At 40.4% G+C, this 27,602-nt stretch overlaps 1 protein-coding gene across 8 annotated transcripts in view; it reads right to left on the bottom strand.

Annotated features, from left to right (window-relative positions):
* Positions 1-27,602, bottom strand: part of lrp1bb (low density lipoprotein receptor-related protein 1Bb) — a 336,417-nt gene that overhangs the window by 177,671 nt on the left and 131,144 nt on the right. For all 8 annotated transcript variants that reach the window (XM_079666350.1, XM_079666351.1, XM_079666347.1 and 5 more), the window contains 4 exons: positions 8,670-8,789; positions 7,953-8,081; positions 3,238-3,495; positions 2,165-2,327 (listed from right to left, as the gene is read on the bottom strand). In XM_079666350.1, coding sequence (XP_079522476.1) covers positions 2,165-2,327; positions 3,238-3,495; positions 7,953-8,081; positions 8,670-8,789 — 670 coding nt within the window. The remainder of the gene's footprint in view (positions 1-2,164; positions 2,328-3,237; positions 3,496-7,952; positions 8,082-8,669; positions 8,790-27,602) is intronic.

The following is a 27,602-nucleotide window of genomic DNA, read 5'->3' as shown; positions in this document are numbered from 1 at the left end:
ACATGAGTGAAACCTTCATATTTCATTTTTAAATCATCTAGGCCTCAGTAATCTTTTGAAAAAAACAGATCACAATCTTTCCAGTCCCTGATGCGCACGGTACATGGTGTACACCTTTAAAATAGGACTCACAGATAGCTTGAATTTTAGCTGATGAACGCACCATACCATCAATCAAAGTCTCCTCCACAAAAGCTTTTTAAAAGGAAAGAAGAAAGGGTTATCCATCAAAAGGCTTTCCCGTGGCAAAGTACAAATGCCTCATCTGATAATAAGAAAGGCAGGGAGAGAATCAAACAAGAATGAAAATGGAGTGCCAAACCGGGGCATATTCTATAAACACTGTTCCTCGCACTTTTCTGCTCTTTCACACCTCCCTGATTCCTTTTGTTTTCACTCCATTGCTCCAGGCTGACAGACCTATCTCAGACTCACTTTTTTTCAGAACCAACCATACCAATATCTCCCCAATTAGAGAGCTAGGAAAACGTCTGTGTCTTATTGTCAATCTACTATAGCCAGCAGCCTGCATGTCCAGCTCCCTTGTGGGCTGGAAGGCTCTCTATCCATACAATCATCCCTCTAGACACACAACGGAATGGGCGCTTATGTGGGTGTGAGTCATGTGTGATTACAGCAAATCTACTGAAAAACAAACTGTACTTATATTGTATCTAAAGGTGACTCAAAAGGAGCAAGCTAAACTTTAATCTCTAAGGTATTGTTTATTTTCTATAAGCCATATTGCTTTCCAACGGCTGACCAGCATTTAATGAGAACAAAAAGACGCTGCCAACCGCATCCGAAGCGTCCACATCATTAAGAAACCAGCAGCTAATTATTTTGATTAGAGCCAATGGTTCATGGTGGGAACACAAGCTGTTAAATAAAGCACAATATATAAACAGCAGTTCTACATCAGTAATATAGCTTAAATCAAATGATGACGTGTTGGGATGCAGAAAACATTTTATCTTTGCCTTATATGGAATAAGTAACAGTTTTATCACAACTTGTGTAGAGCAGCAACATGCTACCATTGTTATTTATGTATTGAGGCGGACTATACCACAAACGTCAGCAAATGTGTATCACTGCTATTAGCCCATTGTATTATATCAGAAATAACTGATCCCAAATGTTTAATGTGTTTTGTCACAGCATCACACTGCACATGAGTTAAAAATGTATAGAAACATAAAATAAAAAGTAGAAAGTGTCCCATATGTTATAGTACTAAAAATAAAATGAGTATCATTGTTATGGGTCTTGTATATCATTTTATATTATATTTCATTATATCATATCATAATATATTTGATTAAACCATATTATGATACGATATTTTAGATAAACTTGATCCCAAATTAGGAATGTGTTAGAAGGTGCAAAAGATGAATAAAATAAAATTGAATAAGATTTAATAAAAAATGAACATAAACAGTCAAAAAATACATAACACTTATAAACCGGTTATAAACCCAGGATACTATAAATTATGAACATATATATATACTATTACTGCTTATTAAAAAACATGTACTGTTACATAGCATTACTTTATGTCTTGCTTGCTAAGAAGGGAGACAAGCTTTGAGCTTCTGAAACTGGTTCACATTTTAGTTCAGCTGCTGCAAGCAATTTATTTAATTTATGTTTGTTCATTTTGTTTTCATGCTTAATGACACACGTGCAATAAAAAAAGTTCAGTGTGACTGTCAACCACATGCTGTAACCTATTTTAGTTTTCACTCCGAGCATTGTGGGGATATTTCTAACTCCACAGTTGCTCGGCTTTTGTGTGATCTCTACAGAGACAAAAATCCTGTAATGGAAAGTCCTGAAGGGGCCTTTTCTACTGAGGGATGTGCGGTGAAATCAGTGAATACAAATGAATGTCTCGGCAGTAGAAGCTGTCTGGAGCGTCACCAGCTATCCGCCAATTTACACAGCTCAAAGAGAGGAGGGCTGAGTTGAAGGACAGGGAATCATTTAATCCCGTCATTGCGACTCACTCACATTCCTCCAGACAAGTCTATTGTATTGCAGAGTGATTTATATTTCTCTTCTCCTTTCCTTATTTTTTCCGCTTTAACAAAAGATGCATGATGATGAATGAGCCTTGCAGAATTCACAGATGCTGCAAAGGCTGCCGAACACTCACCCCATGAGAGGATCCAGAGCGATTCCTTTAGGATTCAGCAGGTCCAGTTGTATGATAGTAACACACGTGTCCCCCCCTTGGTTACAGACAAATATCTTATCATTTGTTGTGTCGACAAAATAAAAGTTGCCTGTTAGCCAGTCAATGGCCATGTGCTCCACATCTGCAATGGCAAAGAAGAGGTTGATTATTGTTTGATAATCTGTATAAAATAACACTTTCAATGATTAGCATACAAACAGAGAAATTCCCTTTGGTATGAACTTTGGGATTTTAGCCTTTGCAGACCATTCACATGCAAAGAAAACTATATTACATACTACAGTAGAGGGAAAACCCCCAAAAGCATAATAGGGCCCTTTTATGTTCCTAACCCAGGTCTGAGAATACAGGGTCCTTCATTTCCCATAATGCAACAAACCGTGAGACACAGCATGTATCATACAACAGCTGTGGAAGGCAAATAAGGAGTCTACATGAAGTGTATACTGATCTTGGAATGTCAAAATTACACAGTGCTGCTTTAAATCATACCATGGCCTCTGACAGTTGTGATTGGCTGGCAGGTTTCCTTTATGTTTTTGCAAAGACAGTTCAATCTGACACCTCTGAAGCAGTTTTGAACCTAAAGCAATATATGAGGCCTAAAATATGACAACCCAGTGAATACAATCCACAATTTTGTTTTAAAGGTTTTATGTTTCGAAGAATCTGGGATGGAACAGCTACAGGGAGGGAAAGAGAGCGGTTTTGATGCAGCAAAGCTGGCGTCAGTTTGAAGGACAGCTGTAGGGGAAAGGTGAGCAGCCAAAACCACAGAGGCTAACCTGCCTTCAACCGCACAGATAATGAAGAGCTATAGAGAGAGCTCAAAGGTAATAGAAAAAACTACGAGAGCTAGAGAAAGAAAGGTGGATGGGCAAGTGTTTGTGAGAGAGTGATGTGTATCTCATCTCCTCTAGTATGGGAGTGTTCATGATTTAAGAGCAGATCATTACTCAAATGAATCCAAACAAGTAAATAAATGAACAAGTAGTTTGTACAATGAGAGAAGAAACTATCAAAAAACCTACGTTGCAGACTTTGTTGTGTTCTTATTTCCCGTTCCCGTGTGAATCCACGCAGATTCCTGGTTTCAGCACAGCGGAGCTGCCCAGAGGATTCTGTAGAAAGGGCCCAGCACACATTCTCCTGGTTGTGTTGGAAATCCAATGCCAGTGTTCCATTTGCACTTAGAGACCTCAGGGGCTGGAGGCCTGTTCCATTTAGATGGGTGATGATAATACGATCTGAACCGCCAATGAGAAGCATCGGACGGCTGTCACCAGGATCTGGAGTGAGGGGGAAAACATGGAACGTATTAACAAGGAAAGATTTCATTTATAAAAAAGTAACAAAAGTACAAACAAATGGTACAACTTTAATAGTGGCTGAAGAAGCACCCAAACAATCAAAAATATGTTATCAGAGCTGATTGATTTGAACAATAACACCAAATGTGGAACTTAATTAAATCCAGGACAGTCCAAAATACAAATAAGCTGCTTTAGGGGCTTAATTGAGCATTCATATTCTGTACTATTCACCCCCTAAAAAGGGATCTTATTTAGCCCTTTTCCCCACAAGTTCAAGTCAAGGGCTGCTCTCCTAATATAGGTAATACATCAGAATGCCTGCTCACAGACCTGCTTCCCTTTATCCCTTCTGAATAAATGTTTAGTAGTCATACATTTTTCTCCCACACTAGGGGGTAAATTGGGTTTGACCAAGCTCTCTGTGTGAAGCCATAGCTGATGTGGCCATAATGGCAGGGTTTTTTTTCAGGACAGACCATCATAAAGTACATATTAAAATGTTTATAATATACAGACATATATTGACATGCTTGTCATAATGAAATGACATGAATGCATCCCTTAATACAGCCATTTTTGTCAGAGATGTGTTTGACAGCAGCAGGGGTACACGGGGCAAGGTACATAATATTACCAGTGTTATTTTCCTCAGAGGATGTTCACTATGAAAGGACAAAGGGCTAATGTGTATATGTACTATAATGTAATATATATGCTAAGTTGAATAAAGGAAATGAGTTTGACATTTTAATCATGTGCCTAGGGATAGGGACATATTTCTAATAAATAAAAAGTCTAATGAAAAGACCAAAACCTATAATAATTTGATCCTACAAACTAATGGCCATGTATTAAAATAAACGTCCACATGTTACTTTTACATTTGTTATAATAATCTTGGCATTTTATTGTATTTGAGTCAATCTTACATCCACCATCATGCTTTCCTGAATACTAGCAAAATCACATGAAACATGTATTCATTTGCGGCGAAAAACAGCCCTGAAAAACACACTTTTTACTCAGGTGTGAAAAAACTTTAATAGAAAAAGTTCAGAGAAAAATACTGCGCTATATTTAAGCAATAGCTCACGACAGGCCGTGGTATATGTTCATTATATCACAGCTAAGGGCCGTGGTTCGGCCCGACGCGAAGCGGAGGGTCGACAACCCCCTTAGTGAAGTGAGCTATTGCTTTTATAAAACGGTTACAAAGTATGGCAATATGAAAGAAAAATACACACTCTTTAATTTAAATAGTTGTTATTAGTTAAACATAAAATAGTCCCTCCGTTGCCTTCTGCACAAAACATAGTGCAAGGTGGTTGCTATGCAACAACACTAACGGCCCGTCTACACTACAGGCATCAAAAAATCTTGAAGCTGGGCGTGTCTGAGGCTTGGCGATTTCTCGCGCCCAAGGCGACCAACAACCAATCAGGAATCTCCCGCCCGCCCCCGGCATACAAAGCAAAAAAAAAGCCCGCTTCTTCAACGAAGTAAACTGGATATAAACTCCCCAAACAGTTGAAAACCTACCAGTTTCACCAACTGTCTCTGCCACCTCCCGCCATGCCTGGTTCCTCCGGTTTAGGTCCCGGTAGGTGAACAGAGTAAAGTCATACAGGACTGGGACACTTGCCACGCCAATGATTAATTTATCCTCCATTTTATGACATATGGAAAATAGTCAAGACTTGCGGTATCAGCATACACGCGGTTTGATTGGCTAGCGCTTGTACTGGAGGGAATTGCATAAACAGGATTTGATTGGCTGATGCCAAGCATCGAGCCTCATGCTCGTGATGCTTGCAAAGCCATGCCATGCTCCCCACAATGCAGTTCGGCGAAGATTAAAGATCTTCTACGTCACCCCATTCAAGTGAATGGGCGAAGCGTTGAAAGCATTTTTCGATGTCTGTAGTGTAGACGGGCCGTAACAGCTAGCGAGCATATTAGAGAAACGGCGTTGATCGATTATTTGGCTATTTATTTACATTAATTTGTATTTTGCCATTTATTGTGCACCCACTGAAAAACTGTCCAGCATCAGTAGAATGGCTTGCGAGGTTACTTGTACTAGGCTGAGGTTGTACTCGGCTGTTGCTTGGCGTGGCAAGAATATTGCTCCACTTACTCCAGTCCCAGAGATTTGGTTTCCAGTAGCTTTGGAGAGAGCTTTCGCACCTGTGGCCACTAATGGTAATAATTTCTCTGCTTTCAAGACCCGCATCAGAAAGAATTAGAATTGGGAGGGATGAAACCCTCTTTAATGGTCACACATGTAAAGCACACATCACACAGAGTGATATTAGTTCTCTGCTTTTAACCCATCCTAGTACCAGGAGTCTAGTAGTAGGGGCAGTGGGCAGCTATTGTACGGCGCCCGGGGAGTGATGGGAGTGAGGGGGGGAAGGGGGGTGTACGGCGCCTTGCTCAAGGGCACCACGGCAGGGCAGGGCAGGAGGTGAACTGGGACCTCTCCAAGTAGCAGTCCACACTCCACATTTTAGGTCTGGTCGGGGACTTGAACCGGCGACCCTACGGCTCCCAGTCCAAGCCCCTACTGACTGAGCCACTGCCGGAAAGCTTTTGAATGGTTAGTTTTGTTTGTTTTCCAGTTGGTCTACCTGCTCTTCACGTAGCTCTGCATGTCGTCGTTTAGGTGCTTTTTTTTCTGGAGATAGGCACTGCTCAATCCACTCCTCCATAGTAAGACCACCCCGGAGGTCGAAGTTAACCTTAAATGTTTCCATCTTAAGCTTTGTTAGTTAGTTAGTTTTGTAATGGACGTAATCTAACGGTTGTTGCTTTTTCTCAGACGAGGAGGGATACTAACTTGTGAAAAAGTAACTACAATTCTACCCGTGATATACGCTCAATATATCACGGCTAAGAACCAATCAGATTGCTTGATTTGACTCAAGTTTTATAAAAAAAAGTAAATATTTGTGACATTTTGATGATTTGGGTCTTAAGTAGGCTGTGGGGCGACTGTGGCTGCGAGGGAGTGCGGTCGTCTTTCAACCAGAAGGTTGTGGGTTCGATCCCAGCCCATGCAGTCAACATGTCGATGTATCCTTGGGCAAGATACTTAACCCTGAGTTGCTCCCGATGGCATGGCCAACGGTGTGTGAATGTGTATGAATGTTAGGTCCTATAGAGTAAGGTACACTGCTCTGTATGAATGGGTGTGAATGGGTGAATGACATGTAGTATGTAAAGCGCTTTGAGGGGTCTTAAAGACTGGATAAAGCGCTATATAAGTACAGTCCATTTAAGTAGGATCAAATTAAGACTAGAAAACTATAGATACAAACTAGTGAGTGTAGTCCTTAAAACAAAGTTAATAAAAATACATAATGAGCAGTGACAAGTCTTTTTTCTAGTTGGAGATATGATTCATACGATTGATGTATTACATGAGTCCAATAAGGTTATTTTCAGCATCATCCAATATCCCTACACTTCCATGATCTACAGTTTGGCACTTAGCATAAATCAGTGAAGCGCATTATCAAGCAACCAAGAGTGTTGTAGAGTCCCATTTGTGCTAGGAATACAAATAGAACAACAAATAAATTATACCTTTTACTTTCATCTGAACAGAACGCTACGAGATCCAATCAAAATTTAAACTCCAAAAAGAACATTTGTTACTGCAGAGTTTTAACTTTAATCTCACATTCAACATGTTAATATGTTTTTTCATTCCCTGCTGCCCCTCATCTCCTAGCTCTATCTGACATTTATATTCATGAGCTTTTACAACTAATAGTAACCCCATAGTTATCCCCGTACCACTATCGCTCTGCGCTAAATTAATATTAATGCATGCGAGCATTGGGTTCAGTTAAGTTTATGGGTAATCATATTCAGTGTATTCCTGGTAGGACAGCAGTCACATTGATTAAAAGCTGCAACAGTGGTGTTCTCTTCGGTTAGGTGTGTCGGGCCTCCAGCTATTTTCAACACGTTCAAAAAGAAATCAGGTTTAATTTATGCTTCACAGAGCAACAGCACCCAAGGTTAAGCTTGTTTATTTAGAGTTGGCCACCCACTAAAACACAATACCTCTTATGTTATTTTTACTTATGTTTTTACTCATCGGGACATATTTGTCAGCAGCATCAGGTATTAATATAAATCAGGACGACGTTAGGCATTGTCTCCGCACAAAATACTCCAGAATGCTCCCACTTAAAATCTCACGCTCGTTAATTTTATCATTATCCTGGCCTGACCACGTCTGCCCGTTCCTCTGTTGGTGATATATGTGGTCGCTTCTAAACCACATTAATCTTGCCCTACCAGAGCTAGTAGGTGATGACAAGTTACCATTCCACTCCTGGTTGAACAGAACCACCTTGTTTATTATTAGAAATGAAACATATGCAGATGATGTTGTTTTCTAAAGCAAGTGTGCCGCTCACCTTGTCTGGCTTTGCAAGATATCCCGTCAGGCTGCAGGATGTATCCTTCTGAGCAGCTGCATCTGTATGACCCATAGGTGTTTGTGCAGGTTTGGCTGCATGCGCCATACATGGCACATTCATCATGATCTTATGGGAAAAAAGAAATGAAGAGAGTCATTTGTAACAAATTAGGTGTGCTCAATCATGACCCAAATACATAAAGTATACTTAATGCAGCCTCACTCTGGCACCTCTGGCATCATTTCCTTTATAAGCAATGAGCCTTATTTTGGAGCTGAGGTAAAGTGGTCTTTCTCAAACAGGATCAAATTCAGGAAGCTTTGTCAAACCCCTTCCCTCCAGCGTAATTATGCGATATTGTCGCTGGTATATGTTGTGTGCAGTGTCCAAGTAAGACACTACAGAGGCACCTTTGACAGCAAAATCCTGTCTTTGTCGCCGGCTGTCAGAAACAACGCCCGTGGCGTATATGAAGAATGTAGAGAGGGTGAGAAAGAGACACAGAGAAATGGTGTGCTGTATCAAAGTGTGTATGCATGTGTTTCGGGGTGAAATGCACTGTGCCTGCAAACAGATGGTTTTCATATACTGAGCAGCTCCTGCCTATTCATCTGGAGAAAGTCTGGCCGAGGGCACAGGGAGGGATTGCTGAGAGGAAGAGGGAGGAAAATAAAAGGGGGGGGGGCTCGATGGAAGAAGGCAGTTATATCCTACCTCTGCAGCTTGTCCCGTCCTCGCCGACCTCAAAGCCATCAGCGCAAAAACAGAAGGTGCCGTTTCTCGTCATGACGCAGCCGTAGCGGCACCGCAGCTCGTGGCAGGCTGACAGGAGCTCTAGAGGGGGGAAGAGAGGAAAAGTGAGAATTGGAGAAAAAAGAAGGGAAATTACTTTCTGATTTGGGAAATTACTTTTTGGGGATTTCATCGTGAAGTGACCCTTTCAATCACAACTTCCACCAGGTCTATTGGCGAAAAGAAAATCAGCTTTCACAAGTTTAAATCTGATTTATACAAGGGGTTTCTTTGATTCACAACTCGGAATTGAAAATGGTGATTGTTTTTGCAAAACCATTTTCAATCTGGCATTTTCTTTTGTATGTAACTGTTTGATGCAGGATAATTAGAGGAGGAAACAACTCAAAGAAATGTCACTGCGTTAATTAGTAAATGTCACAGGATACAGACAGGTAGAGATGAAAAGCTCACTTTTGTACTGTAAAGTTGAAAAGACTTTCATGAATTCCATAAACACTCAACCCAACGATTATTCCGATGAAGACAATTGAAAAACGTCTTACCAGACTTACAATGTAAAGCAATCATTTGACAAATGTATTAACTGTTATTAGTTCTCAGGAAGTGCTAGAATTGTCATTTTTCCCAATATGTCTGATTTTGGAATGGCGATAACGCTCTGCAAAGCACTAATCTTTGCACACAAAGAAACAAAGGACGACTAATTGTGGCACGATGAAAGATCTGCAGCATAAATAGCACAAATGGAAGTATAACCCTCGAACAAAGACTTAATTGCACAAAGATTGATATGCCGCGGCTGAACATTAATTAATGTCAACGTCAAGGCAAAAGATAAAAGCTTGCATTGATTGTCCTTGGTCTTTTCTCTGCTAACCATTTGAAGACATTATGAAATGTGACAACAGAGGACCAAATTGTTTCTTGACAGGTTGCATTTAAATGTAAGTGCATAAAAGGAACTGAAATAGAATCAAAGCTGCAGTTATCAGTACTTTCTAAGGAGAAAATGGTCTTATTTTGAAGAGTTCAAATGGTGTGATGTCATTGGATCAGATACTTGATAACAGTTATGGAGTTATCAGAAGTGCGTTTGTCATGACTGTTCCTGACTGACTTACGGACACATGAGATGAATGGTGTATTGTTAGGAATATTGTTTTTTTTAAATTGGTTGTAAGTCAGGGTAATGTTGCAAGTGTATGCGATGAGTAACTGTGGACTAAAAAGCCAAAAGTGGGTTTTACACACATACAATGTCTTTACTGAAGCTAACCTTGCACAATAACTGCATATGCTCAAAGGCTCAGCTTATTTCCCTTCATATACATATAATAAAGGTCCATCTTATCTTATCTTATAATACTAGGACATTTTTTTTTTAGAAAGTGTTGAATATGTAAATTAACCAGCTTTCAGTTTGGTTTGCAGAGATCCTCAGGTATGGAATGACATTGATAACACTATAAATATGTCTTTGAATGCATCTGCTATTAAAAAAGTGCTTAAAGAGTTGTTCTCTTTCCTTTACTGTGTTATATAGGTTTTTGTGTAAATGTAAATGGTCTGCAAATGCTAAAATCCCAAAGTTCCCTCTGGAAGGAGTTTCTCTCCCCCCCCTACCTGAAACACCTCAATTGGACTTTGTTTACTTCAATAAAAGAGTGACATCACTATGTAACACTTGTGCTTCGATGGGCTAGCACTCCAACACATTGTACCTTAAAGGCTAAGGAGCGGCCAGCTAACCAATCAGAGCAGACTGGGCTCTGGTTTCAGACCGAGGGTGAAAAGAGGTGCTGCAGCACAGGCAGTGTGAACAAAATAAAGACCTTTTAGAAAATTAAAGCATGGAAACATGTCACATACAGTAAGAGGCACAACATATAGCATGAAAGTCCTCCTTAAGGCAGCAGTTGTTAATCATATGCCAAAGATTGAATACACTAATTGCTGGGGACTTCTACTAAAACATCAATTATATATACCATTATTATCCCTTTTTGATTTGTGTAAGGTTGTTTTTTAGCTTGTAATTTTTCTGTATGAAAAGTTCAGATACACAATATATCCATACTGTAAATATTGTTGGAAATGTGTGAATACATTTTGAAATTAATAGTATTACAAATCTCAAATAATGAGTACAAAAGGGTGTAGACAAATATTATAAATTATAAATTATGCAGAATGTAAAACATTGTGTTCTACCTCTTTCAGCTTCAAGAGGTTTGAGATGGAAAGACAGGAGGGAACTTTATGTGCATTTTTGGTTTTCATACACAACCTCAAAGGAGTTTTGACTGACAGTGGTCTGAGTGGAAATTGACTGCATTTTCATTTTGGGGCAAACAATTTTTTCCGAGGTGAGTAGAGGGCAAGCAAACACTGAAGTATTAAAATGGTAAATGCCCACTAGCCTTTGGTCTTCAACGGCCACAGGGAGCCTGTTTGGATATGTATTAATACTCCTCACTGGCTCACAGAGGAGGAATAATCCTGGGGTGGCAGAGAGCCGGAGCTCCATAAACTTTCAAGAGAATCTGGAAACACACGCTATTTTAGAGAGGCAGGGTATTGCTTTTCAGCATTAAAAGGAACATTTTGTTGACATTAATCAGTTTGAGGCCGATTGTTTACTAATCCAAAGTTGCAGAGTGAAGTTTAAAGGACAAACAACTACTCTACTAGACAAAGTGACACAAAATCAGGAGTCGATGTTTTTAGAGCTAGGAAAAACATGTGTATCATATAAGGATACAGCTTTACTGTATGAGGAATATAATATTTTGAAAACGAAATTCTGTATATTGATATGACATAATTGTAACACGAATATTTCATATATTTCATGGAAGTGTGCTATCCCTTGAATACAAAAAACAAAATCTGATCATAGAACATAGGAGCATGTTTCATGGCGGCCATTAATAGCCCAAGCCTTAATGTATGTCAGGAAATACAAAGATTTTGCTTTTTACATAGGATTTTGGCAGGATTTTGGCGTGATGGTAGACGCAAAAGTTAGACATTTATAAAAAGATCCTACTAATTCCGAAATGTCTAAATGAAAGCCTACAATAACAACACTCAGACGTAAAAGCTCCTGACTTACTCCACTTGCATAACCATTAGAAATATAACTCTGTCAAAATCTAACTTGTATGGCTCACAGGTTTTTCAGAAAATGTAATGCTGCAAAAAACCTACACATCCATTGAATCAGTGCGTAAGATAGTGCAACATTAAAATGTAAAACTGTATGTTGTTGATGAACTAGTGCCTACAAATCTAATTCCTTGAAGTTCTCTTTATTTTTGTCTGCAGAACTATGGCACAAATACCATATTTCTAAGAATCATTCATGTACTATTTTGCATTAACATTTAAACACACTTACAATATGAAGAAAGGCAGTTCATGAATGCATACAAAAAATACAAAAGCACTCACACATAACTGTCACTTCCTGGCTTCATCCACAATTATAGAATACATTTTCAGCTCAATTTAACACGAGACCATTAAAGTTTTACCCCCTGAAAATAAATGCAACAGCCTGCTGGTTAACGCTATAATATTTCTTAATGTGGCCAACAGTGGCATAATGTGGTGCTTATTATGACATAAACCCAATGCATTTATCTGGTTTCATTCAGCTCTGAATTACTCACTAGTAATTACCAGACAGCGTTAAATTAGAAACATGCAAATGGATTTATTACATATCAGAACTGCATGTCAGCCTTTGGGTCTGAATTATAACCACAGTTCCATCTATTTTCAGTTGGGATGCTCCGATTTTGGGGCCGATACCGATTGCCGATCCGATCGAGTGGGCGGGGCTTATGGGGATATTCCATTTAAATTGATGTTTAAAACTCAATTAATGGGGCTCATTCACTGGCGCTTCCACAAACAACAACCAACATAAATATTACATTCAAATGAAGTACATTATTCAAGTTTACATTAACTTTGGATAATAACACGGGAGAAATTAGAGGAAGCGCTCTCTCTCCCTCCCCTGACAGCCCGTCAGTATCGTCTCATGCAGCTCACTGATCCAGTAATGATTCACCCGACAGTAAACATATTTATAACTAGTTTAGCTTGTTCCAGAGGTAGATAAAATAGCTAAGTGTGTTAGGTCTAACTCTTAAGGGTGCGTTCACACCTGCCTAGTCCGGTTGAATCAAACCCTGGTGCGTTTAGCCGCTTGGTGCGGTTAATTTGGGTCGGTGTGAACACAGTCCGAGACCTCTTAAAGTGGACCTATCATGCTATATTTGAATAATATAGTGTAGGACCATACCTATATAAGGCATATTTATACTTTTTATTTTTCCACAGAAACAGATCATGCATTTTAGCCATTCTTTATTTCGCTCAATTTAACACTGTCTTTGCATGGGCTGATTCTGTGAGAACAGCACCATCTACAGGCCTGGCATATGTACTACAGCGTCTCCAGCGCTTTCGAACGGCAATGTCCGTGGCTGTCTCCTCCTGATTGGTGGAGTTGGCCCAATAGCCGTAGCGCCACTTCTGTGATGTCACAGAAGTGTTCAAATCTGTATCAGTCTGTATCAGATCCGTTGCAGCCCCTTTTTAAGAGATTTGGGTATGGAGGAAAATAGAGAGGGTTGTGTTTTCTGACACTTGGTGAGTTCCCTGGAACACCGGGAACACATATTCATGTATAAAAGATGTACAAAAGTGCATTTTGCATTATAGGTCACCTTTAAGTGAACTAAACAACTGGACTCTGGTTCGCTAAAATAGGTGGTCTCGGAACGCTTGCTTGCGAACTCCGGAGCGGTTCATTGCTGGTGTGAACGCAGTCCGCACCAAAACATAGGAAGCGCAGTATTTACGTGTCACAAGAACGCGGATATCTTCAAATATCTTTAGCGAAAGAGTCTTTCAAGACATCAGCGGTTGTTTAGTTAAAGAGTGAAGCAAAATTAAGTGTTGAACAGTGTTGTGTAAAGTAAAAATTCTCCGTCAGCTACATAAAAGTAAGAACACCTGTCGTCGGTGAAACGCCCCTCCTTACTGCAGAACGTCTTCCATGGATCTAGATCCCTCCGCTTCGCGTTGGGCTCCTGATCAGCCTGTCGGTGTTCTTTTCCCCATAATGACCAAGCCGCTGCACATTATCCCGCTTATTACATGGCCACATTTTCAACAAAGTAACGACATGACTCCCAATATTAATTGAAATGCCTTTGTGGATTTAGAAAATGATTTTATTGATTTAAAAAATAGTTGTATGTATTGATTTAAATTGACATGCATCCGCTAAGAAAAATAGTCCGTTGTTACTGTTTGAACTAACGTAGCAACAGCAGGAACTGCTTTGATAGCGTTTTTGAGGAGCTTTTTGATTACAGATTTGAAAACATTGTTGTTTGCTTTAAAAGTAGCACAATTCATTATGTCAAACCTTGGAAAGTATCTAGATATCCCTGCCCTAATGCCAAAGTAACTGGCAACTAAATATGTGTCGCCGTCTGATGTCTATGTCTGGACCGCTGCATAAAAAGGAGGGTTTCTGCTCGTTACTTCTCTGCTGTTTTCTTGTCGCTCTTGTCTTGTCAGAAAAGCAAACTGCATGCAGTTTGCTTTTCAGTCAAACTGTATACAGCCAAACTGTATACAGTTAAATCGAACGGACTTCTTTGTGCAGATGTGAGCGTCCTTAACAACGGTCAATAAATCCTTGACAGCGGTCTGTCTGTTCTGGATTAACAACGTTCGACGTGTTCTGAATTGACCAATCAGAAAGTGCCGATGCTCCATGGCGGAGGCTCCGCTAGAAATTGCCGTGATTTGCGTTTTTACCCCCTTAATGTCTGACCAATGGTTGAACAGCATTTACGAGCACCTGACTTGTGTTTAAAGTGTATAGTCCATTTGAGTTTTGCCCGCAAACCGAACTTTCTGAAAAATGAAACAATGTAACAAACTGTGTTCTGGTGCGCACCAGAGAGCGGACTATTAGGTGTGAGTGTACCCTTACGGCCCGTCCACACACAGACATGAAAAACATCTTGAAAAATCTTGATGCTGGGCGTGTCTGAAGCTTGGCGATTTTTTGCGAGCAACGCGACCAACAACCAATCACATGAATCTCCCGCCCCCGACATACAAAGCAATAGCAATGTTAAAACGAAGTAAACTGGATATAAACTCCCCAAACAGGCGAAAACCTACCAGTTTCACCCACTGTCTCTGCCACCTCCCTCCATGCCTGTTTCCTCCGGTTTGTATCCCGGTAAATAGTTCTGGTCGTAAAGAACCGGGTGATTTGCTACCGTAATTTCTCGTTTGGAATATGAGGAAATGAACTGCTTGCACGCGGTTTGATTGGCTAGCGCTTGTACTAGCGGGATTTGCATAAATGGGATTTGATTGGCTATTGCCAGCTTCGAAAGCATTGGGAGCATCAAAAGTTGAACATTGCTCAACTTTTGATGCTCACAATGCTTGCAAAGCCATGCTCCGCTCCCCACAATGCAGTTCGGCGAAGATTAAAAATCTTCTACGTCATCCCATTCAAGTGAATGGGCGAAGCTTTGAAAGATTGTTTTCATCCCTGTGTGTGGACGGGCCGTTAGCTTGTGTGTTGCTCCGCTCACCGGTCCGTCACAGCGGGCGGAGCTGCAGGATTTCTGCTTCACACACGTTGCATACCGCTATTTCAGTGTCTTTTTCGGACACCTTAAAATACTGCCAGACGGGTGAAGCCATTTTGTCGAGCTTATTTTGCCGCGCACAGAGAAAAGTAGGGGCGGACTGGCCATTGGGAATACCGGGAGTTTCCCCGGTGGGCCGGTGCTGTGTGTGGGCCGGAGGGCCAAAAAAAAAAAAAGATTAAAAAAAAAAAAAATTAAAATCTTTTTTATTTTGCCTAAATCCTACCGGCCCACATTTGTAAGTATTCCGGCCACTCCCTTTTTTTTTGCTTACCTAAATCCTACCGGCCCACATTTGTAAGTGTTCCGGCCCAGCCCAGCCCAGCCCAGCCCAGCCCAGCCCAGTCCAGTGGGGTGTGGCCCACTGTCCCGTTTTGATGGGCTACCTTTGTTCTATCTATCAGTTTCAATTCACACATCAGGCCCGTAGCAGCTGTCACTGCGCAGTGAACGATCAGGAGTGAGTGACTGAGAGACCTAGCTGGCAGTTGCTTACAGATGGATAAACAAGCTCCAAAGCGTAAAGGCGTTTTTTGTATAGTTTGTGTATACAGTATAAGCTACAGTATTGTAGCGAGCCCTTGGTTCAGAGGGAGGGGCTTGCACAGGGGAGGGGAGGGGGGGTTGGCAGGGAAACAGGGTTCAGGGGGAGTGGCTGTACGGCTGTACCCGTAGGATAGAAAAGGAGGAAGTGACGTCTGACTCAGAGGTCGCGCGGCTATGGATAAGAACGTGTTCCCCACATTCTGTTACTGAGTTTAGGCTAGTTAGCTAGCAGGTTTATCGTTTTGGGTGCAGTCACTTTTGACTCCACTTGCTGTTCAAATAAATGTTGAAAGAAAAAGTAAATCTGTTTACAGTTCTGTTTTATATGGGTGTTGAAGAAGAATTGGGAGGGATGAAACCCTCTTTAATGGTCACACATGCAGAGCACACAGCACACACAGTGACATGTGTTCTCTGCATTTAACCCATCGTAGTACCAGGAGTCTAGTACTAGGAGCAGTGGGCAGCTATTGTGCAGTGCCCGGGGAGCAATGGGAGTGAGGGGGGAAGGGGGATGTCCGGTGCCTTTCTCAAGGACACCACGGCAGGGCAGGAGGTGAACTGGGACCTCTCCAAGTAGAAGTCCACACTCCAAATGTAGGTCTGGTCGGGGACTTGAACCGGCGACGCTACGGCTCACAGTACAAGCCCCTACTGACTGCCATAGATTTAGTCCCTAATTTTGCTCTCAAAGTGCACCGGATTGATGCATTTAACTTCAATATTTAAAAAAAAATCTTCCTGGGGGAGCTTGCCCCCGGACCCCCCAAGAGGAGGTGAGGTCCACCACCTGCCCACACCCCCTGTTAAATTGTCTCACCCACATTGAGGATGCTTCCTACGCCCATGTTTTATTCCATGTGTCAAGTCAGGCAAATTGGGTCAAAATGTGATTGCGTCAATGATCTGTTAACATTAAAATCACTAAATATATGCTGTAACTATTTTGCTCTTGGCAACACAAGGGCTCAGGTAATGTGATTACTATATGAATAATATATTCATATAATATATATAATATAATGAAAAATAACATAAAATGCATAGGGTTTTTTGTTAAGTTACATACTTTCGTCGCCGGCCAGCCGATACATGCCGCGCATTAAGTGGGCCTGTCTGTCAATTAATCCCCGGGCCACTTTTCCCCCCCAGTCCGCCCCTGGAGAAAAGTGTCATGTATTTTACTTCATGTGATCGTCTCTTCCGATCGATCGGCAGAGAGTGAATATCGGCCGATATCGATCAGCGGCCGATCGATCGGAGCATCCCTAATTTTCAGCCTTGGCCATAATGTTCCTGGTTCGGTTATTGCCGTGGATAGTGTTTTTCTTCGTAGGCTATAGCCTACTTCAGAAACGCAGCGAACATTGAGATTTTTCCTCCAATGACGTTGGAGAGGCCAAAGAGTCACAGCTGAAAAGTGGTTAAGATAGACATTTTCCAAACAGGAAAAACGACATAGTATAGGCTATTTTGAGTGCGAGTTAAAGGTCACTCCATCCAACACACCCTCCAAAAGACATTTTCTGTATACAACAGCCGCAAGCTTGGAAAGAAAAACTCATGTCAAACTAATTTAGAGGACAAGGATGTTCTTTAGGGTAAAACGGTCTGAGATTCTGCTGGACATATTGGGGTGGACTAGAGGGCAGCACTCCTAAAAAACAAGTGGAGCCACATGAAGTTCTACAAATAAATGACAAAACCTTAAAAACAATCATCCATCATGATGGCAACTGCTGGAGAAAAAGGTGCCAGGTTGAACGTAATCAAAATTACACACACCTTACAAAGAGCCACATGCCAGTAAAATGTGTCCGCTCGGATGGCTACATTGTCACCGGCTGCTATCTTTTTGGGACATTAGCATTTGAATGGCGCGGTATTAAACAGACTTTCTCTGCCTCTTTCGACTGTTATGCACTTTGACTAAACTGCCAATCAAAAGCAAAACAATGGCTTTGTGTGAACCGAGTTTGTGATGGGCTGTCTCTTATGACGGCCCCACAGGGGTGAGGAAGAAAACTGCCTTTTTTAAACCTTCTCCTCTTTGCTAGCTTAAAAATAAATAGGCTATTTCTGTTTGAATTCTCATGCAGACCAGAAGCAGGAAAAAGCAGTGAGTATAAATAAACAATGGTGGAAAGAGCCCACGAATATTTTTATTTAGTTAAAAGTAATATTACCACTGTGAAGGAATACTCTGTTACAAGTAAAATACCTTCATTCAAAATGCATCAAAATGCATTAAGAGTATTAGAAGACACCATTTCCCAAATTGGGCTCAATAAAGTATATATACTCTAATATACTTAAAGTACTCTCATATACTTAAAGTACTAAAGTACTCATTATGCAAAATGGCCATTTTCAGAATAATATTTTAGCAATACATGGATTATAATAAGTAATCCATTATTGTGTACATTATGTTTGCTAGTGAGGTGAAGCTAACTTTAATGCCTTTGTATACAGCCTGGTATCTTAATCCATAGTGCAGTAGTTCATCATGATTCATTAGTTGACATATCTTTTTTTATTTTATTCATTAATAAAATGAACCTGCAAAATAACTACTTACTATTTTTAAATAAATTAAAATACAATATTCGCTTCCAGATTGTAGTAGAGTATAAATCAGCATAAAATGGTAATCCTCAAATACAGTACATCACAATTGTACTTAAAGGGGCCCTATTATGCTCATGTTGAGGTTTATATGTTAGACCCTCCAGAAAAACGCGATTCTGCGATCGCAGAATTTACCGCATAATCAGCAAAATGGCGCAGATTTTTAAAAGGCCGCATATTTATCAAAAGGCCGCATAATCCCCGCATTTTTCCACACAAAGTTGAGAAGAAAAAAAAGTTAACTCGTTTTGACGTGACGTCATCAGCTCGCGCATCACAGAATGTTAACAACACTGTATAGAGTGAACGTGTTGAGCTCACACCATAGAGAAAACTCCAAGATGAAAAAATCGAATCCATCTCATTTACCGACGAACATTTCTACTAAAGACCGGGCAAAAAGTGGGGGGAAACTATTCTGCACCCCGTGCAACTGTATGTTGGAGCCATAGACTGTATATTGGTTGGAGCATAAGAGAAAATCGACGGTGAGCATCAACCTCCAAAACCCTTTCGAGGGCTACAAGAAACGAAGTGAGTAGCCTACAAGATTGAAGCTGGTCAGATAACGAACGAGTGTGTGTGTGTGTGTGTGTGTGTGTGTGTGTGTGTGTGTGGGGGGTGTGTGTGTGTGTGTGTGTGTGAGATTAAAATAGCCCAATTGCTTTTACAATAAATAAACATTGAATGTCTTTAATTGAATAGTAAAGGGGTTTAACGTTAGTGGCAGGTTGTGTGTGAGAGAGAATAAATAAGACAGCCCAATATTTAAAAAAATTGTTATTCTTTTCCCCCGCATATTTAGCATATTTCGCAACTTTCCGCATATTTAGCAACTTCCCGCAATTTCACCGCATACAATCACATAAAAACCTCGCATTTTTAATCGCATAATCAAGGATTTTAGCCCGCATAATCAAGGATTTTTGCCCGCGTTTTTCTGGAGGGTCTAATATGTATGTTTGTGTTTTGTGCCTCTACTGTGACACGTGTACATGCATTTATGTTCAAAAAATGTTTTCTTTTCTCATACTGCATGTGCTGTAGCAGCTATTTTCCGCCTCTGTCTGAAACCAGTGCCCATTCTGTTCTGATTGGTTAGCTGACAAGTGTTACTTTACATAGTGATGTCACTACGTTACGGAACTCAACAAATGATTCAAATTGGGCCGTTATATGCATGGGGGGAGGTGTGTGGGAGAGAAACTCCCTCTGGGGGCTACAGTAACACAATACAGGAAAGGGAAAACCCCAAAAAGAATAATAGGCCCCTCCAAGTACGGTACTTCAGTACATTTACTTAATTGTTTTCTAACATAGCAATAGACTAAACAATGGTGATGTTTGCTGATAAGTTTGAGCCAAAAGTATTTACTCTACTCTATATTTTGCAATAAAAAAAGAGAACATTCAGCACTTTGAGAAATGTGTATTAAAATGCAACCTGGTTAAAATATTTTTCAGTAGAAGGTAGGTACTCTAAAAAATAATAATGGCCAGCCCTTGACAGGTGGGTCAAAAAAGTGACGCTGCTGGCAGCCGTGTCTGTTTATTTACCTTCAAGTTTCTGTGTGGACCCCATGTGACCTGTGCATTATTATTCATGGCGTGGTACGGTAAATTGCACGTTTCTCTGTTGTGAGGCGGTATGCAAAATGGCTACATGCCGGGCTGAAGATATTCAAAGTTAATCCTTATATCTGCTGAAAGACGCCAGATGATCAGCTTTGCCTTTTGGCAAACACAATGAGCTGCAGGGATTGTATATCTGCCACTGAGCCTGCTTGATGCTTTTCACATATCTTGAGCTATGCGATGCTACTATACCTCTGAGAGCAGGAGTCAATAGTAAAGTGCATGCTGTAGCCTTGATTCTATGGTCGGCGCATGAACTGCATTTAGAAGAAATATGCTGAAGGTGCTTCTTCTTCCTTAATATCATTACATATTGGCATTAAATACCCGTAATTATCCTTCTCCTGCAGATGAGGAGTAATAAAAGTGTTAAAGAAGCACTCAATTTATAATGTGTAACTACAAAGATAACTTGACAAACAGCATACTTAATGTGTCTAATATCTTCTCCAAAAGGACTTCGCCTGAAAAAGAAGCGACTGCTAAAGTTCAGAGAACATGCAGGATTATTCATGAGCTGCTGAGCAAACAGATATAAAACAGCAAACAATATGCAATACCCTTCTCACAATGTGGAAAATTGGGATTCCTAAAATGTTTGAATTACTGAAATACACGGTCAAATGTTAGTGAAACACAGAGGCATATGCATTCACAACCGCCAGCTGAGTCTAATTTGCAATCTAATTTGCTCTGATCCGAAGTATCAACAGAATGATTCCAGCAATTGCACAAAATTAATTCCATCTGTTTCTGAATTGAGCCTTGAAAAAAAGTGGATTGTGATATGCGAAGCTCAGAGGAGATTCTGCTGCCTTGTTACATGCTTTTTATATTATTATGTGCTTTGCTTAAATCCTATCTATAATATGAAAATGGCAATGTTATTATGTCTCTGTTAGACAATTGTACTTAAATATAGGACATTTTCTGCTCATTTTCAGGTTCATATTTGTATTTTATGTCTCTACTCCAGGCTTTAATGTTCAAAAAGGTCTTTATTTTTCTCATACTGCCTGTGCTGCAGCACATCTTTTCACCCTCTGTCTGAAACCAGAGCCTAATCTGCTCTGATTGGTTGGCTGGCCGGCTCTTTTCTGATTGGTCAGCCACTTGTATCAGACATGTCCCACCTCTTAACATATCACGTACAATTTGTTGTGCTGCTAGCAAATTGAAGCTTGAGGCCAATATAGTGATGTCACTATGTTACGGGGTAATAAAAGGAGTCCATTAGAGGCGTTTTAGGCAGGGGTGAGTATATTTTTTGGCCTTTGCTGAAACAATTTACATGCACATAAATCTATATAAAACATTCAAGAAAAGAGAAAACCCCAAAAGGCTTTTTACGGCCTCTTTGCGGCTGCCAACGGCTCCAGAGGTGTTGATAAACGCTGACCTTTCTGTGTGAAATACCAAATTAATCATAGAATGTCTCGTTAAACATGCTAGGATGTCTTTCAAAACAAGGGGAAACCCCCTTTGTATCACCCTTAATAGGCCAAACAGGAAATTATGCTTTAGTCAGCACTGTACTAAAGAAGTTGACAGCATGTCTCCTAGCAACACTGGCCCTCACATGCCAATCAACATGGTCGACGCCCACTCACAGGCCTGGATCTCATTGCGTTTTCAGACCAGCACTTTATTTTCTTTGTTCTTTTTCACTCAATCCATAGAGTTGTTGCCTTGTTGTCCCTCGATCTGTTTGTGTTCACACGTCGACAATCAAGACAAATGCCCAACATGAGCAAGCTGTTTGCTCATTTTTCAGAAAACTTATTCAGGAAGATATTCATCTCAAAAAACACTTCTTAGTTCCTATTGTGTTTCCCTAATTCAGTAAAGGTGTGTGTTGTTATTATGCCACCATTAATTAAATACCAAAATATCTAGCTCAAACAAATGTCTAGACTGACTAAAACACAATGCACATATTAAAATTAAAAAAAAATCTTTCTGAAGGGGCATCAGGTAAACTTCAAAAGATTATCTTTATAAGCCTAGGTTTTCAGATTCATGGAATGAGTGTGTTCTGCTGGAAACAAACCGCACCAGAGTTCTAGTTGAGGAGAGCCAAGACCACCCTTCTCGAGGCAATCTCAGCCCACTGGTTACAGCTGTGTTCACATTAAACCACATGAACTAAACCTGGGCGAGATGCTCAAGACTTAGAAAAACAACCACTCCTAAAGAGCTAGGTGGGCATACACCCTAAGCTATTTTTCACAAATACATCCAAAAATGTCTCTTTAGAAAAATGGAAAAATATGCAAAACTATTGCAGAATTAGCATAGTTTATATATTACCTGACAATTAAGGAGGATTGGAATATGAGTTAAACTTTAACATTCATTCATATCATTGTCAAAAGTATAGGGCAACACTGAGATTCTGCATATTGGGGTCATTTCACATTTATCCAGCAAACCACTCGAGTAGAAGTTTTACAGACCATCCATATTTGGCCACAGACGGGGGAGTGTGATACTGTGGCCGTTTCTCAATCGCAAGTAAAACTGCTGCAGAGCAACTATTTTCAAGTATACATTGAGTGGCGCCGAAGGACTGTTTAAATGCATGTTAAATGCCCAGCATCCACTCTATGACGTAGTATACTTGAAATAGTTGCTATGCAGCATGTGTACTTGCGATTGAGAAACGGGCCATTTCTCAATCGCGAGGAAACTGGCTTCCAAGCCAATATTTCAAGGATACTACGTCATCGAGTGCTGCCGAAGGACTGTTCCAATCTCCAGCATACTTGGAATTCCACCGAGGCCACGTCCTTGGTTTGGGGGTAATTTCGAGGCTGCACATGGGTAGACTTCGCGTCCTTCAAATCCCCACAATGCTTTACGCACGGACCAATTTCAAAAACCCTTGCGGAGAATGGCTGAACCGACGCAGCGCAGCATACATTTAAAGAGCCTGTGACAGCATCCCAACAACTGTTGTGCAATGAAATATTGGGCTACTAGTCATCTCTAACCGTCAGTTTAAAAAAGAAGGTGCGATACCGTTCCGATAAATATCAATAATTTCGAACATCGCGGGGAAATTCCTTCGACTCATTTTGAAGTTTTGGGGGAAGCCGGAAGTGACGTCAATGCGGAAACGCTTCACTGTGCGGCGAGAGAGCCAAACACGGACAAAGTGTGTTGTCATGCATAGAAATGGTGAATTACTGAGTTAAGGCACGTTAATAACATTTTAATGAAGTTGACTACAGTATATTCATATTTGTCAGTGCTTTCATGTCAATTCGGCGAACACAAACATAAATGATCGTGGTGAAGATGATGATTAAATTAGGATTAAAAATCGGTAGTGAGAGCTGCTGAATGTCCTCCCGTAGGATGTGAAAAAAACAAATCGATTATTTTCGTAGTTGTAAACTCAAGTGGATGAAACTACATTTATTAGTGCTTTCATGTCAATTCGGCGAACATATGATACATTAAATGATCGTGAGGATGATGATTTAAAAATTGTTTGTTTGAGCCGATCTGCATTTCCTGATGAGAAAACAAACCGATGCTTTTTGTAGTTGTAGTACACCAACATGGATTAAACGTGTGTTTTTTTTTTACCACAATGTTGGGGAAATTAATGGATAAAATGCACGGATTATTATTATTATTCCCACTCCGATCGGGACACTAGGTCCACCGTTTCCCCGCAGCGAAGCTCCCCCCGTTGACAGTTTACGTGGGCTGGGCTGGGTGCAGTGGCGGACTGGCCATCGGGACGAATCCCGATGGGCCGGTACCGAAGTGGGCCGGTCAGATAAGTCACTAGCATATCCCCCACTCCCCCCGTTGACAATTTACTAGCGGTACCGAAGTGGGCCGGTCGAGAGTCCCGGGATGATTTTTAGTCCCAGTCCACCACTGGCTACATGACCGTATGATCGCCCATATTGACGCACCTAATTCCTAAACTTCTAACAGATACAAAATAAACCGATCCTTCAGCCTCGTATGAGCTCTCAGACACGTTCAACATTAAACTGTCATCGCTGTCTGAGCTTGCTGCTGTGTGCGCCATCGTGCGTTTACAAGCAGATGCTGGGATCCTGAACGGGGCAGCTGGAGCGCTGTGCCCGCAATGACGTCACACATCATTTGGCGGGACTTGAAGAATCCCCGAGAAGATCCAGAAAATGGTCAACATTGAAGGGCAGATTAATGGTTATCAAAGTACAAATATCCAAAGTCAGTTCAGTAACGGTTTTCAAGGTGACAACATTTACTCAAATTGATGGGTTTGGATGATGGGGGAAACTCGTGTCACAGGCTCTTTAATGTTATTAATGAGGGACCGAAGTAAGAAGCAACCCTAACCCAGAAGGTAGAAAGGTAGACCCATGGTTTCCTCAAGGACTTTTAATAAGTGGATTTCCCTTCTCTTAATCAGGAGCTTTACTCATTCTCTAGGTCTGTAGCTGCGGTTGGTATCCTTTAGGTGAAATCATTGATTCCACTAAAAATGAAATTGGGTCACATATTCCCTGGGGCTCACTCATTCAACAGTCTCAAAAAGTATGCAGGAATAGTATTTGTTTAAGATGAGCAATGATTGCAGTGACACCATTTATTGGCAGGGCTTTAGAAAGTTATCTGAGAAGCTTAAGTGTGTCAGCTTTGATGTGACTTGAAGCTGTCCGGATGGTCTAGAAGGTACAAATTTCCCTAGAAATTAGAGGGATACATGCACATATACATGTAGTTTTCAAGAAATGTAATCCCATGACTCAGACTGGGGCTCAAATGTGACAGTAAATGTCGTTAATCTCTCAAAGCACAATTCACGGAGGGAATCGAGAACTGGTGCACTGCCAGGCGTCTGACATGGCCTTAAATATTGGAAGACTCACCATGGGTGTGGGTGTCAGAATCTCCCGGCAAACAATGACATTTTAATTCGAACCACTCCTGAGGAATAAAATCCGCTATAATAGGATTTGATGACAACAGATTGTTTCCTCATATTAGCGAGAGTTACGATATGAGTGACAATATCTTGCCAGACTGCCGAACAACAAAGTAAGATGCATGAAATATTGATTGCAACTGTCTGCTGTTATTTATATAGTGTGTAATGGGGCTTGGAAGTTCCCTTACTAGAGATTCCAGGATAACAAGACTTGGAATCTCAACCCCTTAAACACCAAAGCAACTCATGAAATATAATCTAACATTACATGAGTTTTATGCATCGAAAGATTCCTTGCAAAAGAATATTAAATCATCAGATGCAACTGTATCCAAAGCAGAAGTATGAAATAAAACAGTTGTAAAAATTGCAACCTCATCTTCTCTGGTAAAGTGGCTGCAGTGAGGTATAATAACACACTGAGAAGCAAAGCACATTGCGGAGTACCACCGGAGAGAGGAGAGTGATTACTTTGATTACTTACTGTAAATGTTCCATTCATTAGAGGGGCAAAAATGTAATAAATATGCTAATATGTTACAGTCTACAAGGTTGGTTTGGCAGCACATTTTCAACCTACTGAGAGACACTAAAAACATATTGAGCTGTATTCATTGCTAGTCATTTAGAAACAAGAGCAGCACTTATCACAGGCTCCTCCACTCTGGAGAAAAGGGTTTGTTTGTTTGAGTTGTCGTAATAAAAAGTTAATCAAGTGAGATAATTGAATGTTGTTCGGAGACAGTGTGTGGGAGGGATGTCGCGTGTTTGACATTGTTTAGTTTTGAGAGGATTAGAAAATAAGGGAAAACTGTATGTTTCCTTTACCATTTTATCGTCAGAGCGTCAAAGACCATTAGAGAAAAAACGATTAAGGTGTGTTTACCAAAGAAGATAAACCAGGGAGGCAGGGCTTTCGCACTTCCATGTCAGTAATTTGTTTTTGAGCTACTTCACAGCCAGTGTATCTAATTTAAATACACAAATAGCTTTAAAAAGAAAATAGTGCGTTATCCGCAGAGGGCAAACACATCGCCTTTGACAAGTTGTGATATGACATGGAAATGATCGCTGCATAAAAGTCCAGATTACCCTAACGTGGCAGAAAAATATCTAAATATTTTCAAATCAAATGCATTAGAGAGCCAGTCAAAGCAGAGAGGCAGACGCACCTCATCACTGCAACATTGAGCGGATTCTTTTGCTGATGATTTTCTGTTGAAGTGAGTTGGAGTGCCACAGATTGAAATTGCTATCATATATTTAATCACAACCAACTATGGGAAGCAATTTGAAACCATGTGGGTTCGCCTTCTTTACGATATGTCCCACAAAGCTTGCTATCCTTTTATTTTTTTCAAAACAGAGCTAGTATGTATCATGTGTTTATTCAATAAGGAAACACAGATTTATTCGTTTTAAATGCTTCCAGTGTAAGGAGGTAAGTAAACTTAAACTGAAAGCTAGGGAACACTAACATAGTATTCAATCAAAGCACTTAAGCATCTGAGAGTCAGATTCAAGTCGCATATTTTTTGCCTTGAGACTTGCTTGACTAACATTGATAAAAGACTTGACTTGGACTTGTTATTCATGACTTGAGACTTGACTTAAGCTTGAGATTGATGACTTGAAAGGACTTGACTGTTTAAAATTAAATATTTCCGTTTGTTTTTGTATTGAGATATTACGTTTAGTTTTTTCGAAAAACGTGATTGGGTGATTATAGCGCCGTGCGCGCAGACCTGGCAAACCACTAGAAGGCAGGAGTGTCAGTTAACATGGCAGCGGCTAGCTTTACTCCAAAAATAGTGAAGTTTGGATTCAAGGATTATTTTGTCGATGATGGTAATAAGAAGAGAACAGCGGTATGCAGGGTCTGCAGCATAAAGATCAGTGACACGACCACCACAACATCCAACTTCATTCGTCACTACAAAAAAAAACACAGAGAAAGGTGCGTGAATGTGTTGTGTTAGCTAGAAAGCTAACGTTAAGTTTAAGCTACGTTAGACTTGGTTTCAAATCGATTAAGCATTGCAAAGAGAAGACAACGGTAAATTAACACTAGAACCGCCAAGGGATTCATTTTGACTAACCCTGATACTGACGGGCTGTCAGGAGAGGGAGAGAGGAAAAGAGATGCCTCGTTTATTTCCCCTGTGTTATTATCAGAAGTTACTGTAAACTGTTGAATAATGTAGTTCATCTACTTTTAGTAGTTTGTTGAAATGTTTTAATTATGTTGTTTTTGTTTGTAGAAGTGCATCATTCCTTGATTTATTGAAAAAATGAATCTGAACTTTTTTATCTGTTATGATGATAAACTGAAGCAATTTCAAAATGAACCCAATTAAGTGAGTTTTAAATCGTCCTACTTTGTTTATAAGGAAATTATGAAGAGGAACAAATGAAATGATTTGAAAATGTTAACAGACA

This window comes from Notothenia rossii (assembly GCF_949606895.1).
Source record: "Notothenia rossii genome assembly, chromosome: 2".
NCBI classification, from domain to species: Eukaryota; Metazoa; Chordata; class Actinopteri; order Perciformes; family Nototheniidae; genus Notothenia; species Notothenia rossii.
Note: the sequence above shows the minus strand (reverse complement) of the source record. Positions and strands in the feature narration are given on the sequence as shown.